The sequence below is a fragment of the Opisthorchis viverrini genome (assembly GCF_000715545.1).
Source record: "Opisthorchis viverrini unplaced genomic scaffold opera_v5_177, whole genome shotgun sequence".
Lineage (NCBI taxonomy): Eukaryota > Metazoa > Platyhelminthes > Trematoda > Opisthorchiida > Opisthorchiidae > Opisthorchis > Opisthorchis viverrini.
In genome coordinates this window covers 593,592-595,748 of record NW_008751830.1, presented here as the reverse complement: position 1 = coordinate 595,748, position 2,157 = coordinate 593,592, and the positions used below count along the sequence as shown (strand labels likewise).

Below are 2,157 nucleotides of genomic sequence, written 5' to 3'. Positions count from 1 at the left end.
ATTTCGGCGTGTCAATAGCCTGCGGCGTATGCAATGCCGTGAGCACCCGGACCGCAAACGGGGCAAGCGAGGAATGACCATTTGTAGCTCGGCACCAGTTTATATACCATCCTGACTTCACACACCAGATGCCCGATCCAGACCGCAATTCGCCGACTCTGTATGCAATGTCCCACCTGCAAGGCCTGGCGGCACTTCAAATGCACGGGTTTAAAGGACGACCAGGTAAGCCGATTAACCAACTCTCCTGACCCATTTGTCTGCGCCAGTTGCCTCTACATTAAGGGCGCAATGCATACCGCGGCCAAGAATAGAGCACCCCCCAAAAACTTCTTGGAGTACCGTACGGTACTCGATCACCATTGCAAAATCAGAAAGACCGATGTGAGCGTTCCGCTTTGATCCGGACACCCGCCGCGAAGTTGGAGTTTCTTTCTACGGCACTTGAGGATTCATACAAAGAATACAGCAACATGGACGAAAGTCGATAAGGAACTTTCTTCGCTAAACGGGTACCCAGCGCTATCCATACCGAGTCCTCTGGCTGTGAAGAAAGTCATACAGCTCTCTGACGCGGCTATAAAGACCGCCGCAGCATTTCTAGTGGACAGGCGCTGAAGGGAGAGCAGATTGATAATCTGGGGGTCATTCTCCGGAAAAATCACCCCAGCGAAGCTGACACAATCGATCCTTAGCAGTATCCTCATCAAGCCTGATCGATCGCTCCACGCAAAATGGTTACGCCAGAAGGAAAGCAAGCGAACTCTTGGGCTTCTAGTCACCCTTTCCACCCCATCTGCCTTACAAGAGTTCTTGGAGCGGGATGTCAGCATTCAAAATGCCAACCCAGTGATCGGGCGTCTATCTGAGGATCGCCCTCCTGACGCGCGACAGCTTGGTCACAGCAGATCAGGGGTAGAGGCACGAAACAGACTTCCGCTTGACAACAGTTCAGCCGACCCCAAACTCATAGCCACGCCGATTGTGGTCATAGCCCCTTGTGCTCCCGAAAGCAGGCTGACGCAACCGGCCGCGTCTCCGGACAGAAGTTTTTATTCCCCTACCACAGGCCCCTCGTCCACCAAAGGCAGTGATGCTCTGGAGGAGGCAAACCTCACATGCAAGCAGCGCCCAAAATACGTGGAGCTATCAAGGCTTATCTCCGTGACAGACGACACAGGTGCAGCCATGTACTCCTCACCAAAGTCACAGCCTCTAAACTGCACTGAGTCAGATGTGCGGGGACAAGCGGCGAAGCCAATCTCCAGCTCCAATCCACAAGCCTCTCGGCTTGTGGACACAATCATCGCCCAGAACTCCGACAACCAAAGCTATAAACATGACTACAGCCAACCGGAAAATCTCACGTACATCCAGTAGGCCACATTGATCGCCGGCGGATCGGGTGTCCACACAAACACGAAAGAAAAGCGACTGCTGCCAAACAACCCACACAAAATTCGCCAGCTTAGAAAACTGCTGGCTGACATCAAGTCCTCAGAGAAAGCGAGCCTTTTGGAAGCGTCACCAAAATCATTAGTTCTTGGTGCCGCCACCCAGCGCTCAGGGCCTCACAGAGACAATTTTCCGGTCAAACTGCGCCAAAACACCGAAGAATCCAGGAAGGCGAAAGTTTGCCGCAAATATTTGATCAGCAACAAACCTGATCGCTGGAAATGCTACAAGTAGCAACGGTCAAAATTTTCGCCCGCGGGGAAAAACTAAGCCCTCCAAAGCTAAAATGCCCGATTGAACCGGGCAGATTTATCAGGATTGCGCATCTTTCTTGAACAAATTAAACTCCGACCAGTTTCTGTAGAAGAAGCAAACAGGAGCATTGTTCCGAAAGTTCACGCGGCTGACGGGATGTTCGCCATAAAAAAAACCAGCACGCACTCGGATGAACCGCAGGCTGCCAAAAAGGATTCCGTGACTTCTGGGGAAAAGGTCCCAAATCTTTTTATAAAAGTTGACTAAAGGGGATACAGAAGATGAGCTGGCATTTCGTAAACTGCGGAACCGTTGCGAATCGGAAATCCGCCGATGAAACATACGAAACAAGGAACCAATATGGACCTCCCTCGAAACAACAAAAACGTCTTGATCAGAGACATGAGACCGTCGCAGAAACAAGCCATCCATATTCTCCTTGAGGGA

The 2,157-nt window shown here is 51.3% G+C and overlaps 1 protein-coding gene across 1 annotated transcript in view; it reads left to right on the top strand.

Annotated features, from left to right (window-relative positions):
* Positions 1-89: 89 nt before the first annotated feature.
* T265_07505 (hypothetical protein) overlaps positions 90-2,157 on the top strand; it is a gene marked incomplete at both ends in the record, with an annotated part of 20,736 nt that continues 18,668 nt past the window's right edge. The window contains 2 exons of the mRNA XM_009173042.1: positions 90-225; positions 671-1,376. Coding sequence (XP_009171306.1) covers positions 129-225; positions 671-1,376 — 803 coding nt within the window. The remainder of the gene's footprint in view (positions 226-670; positions 1,377-2,157) is intronic.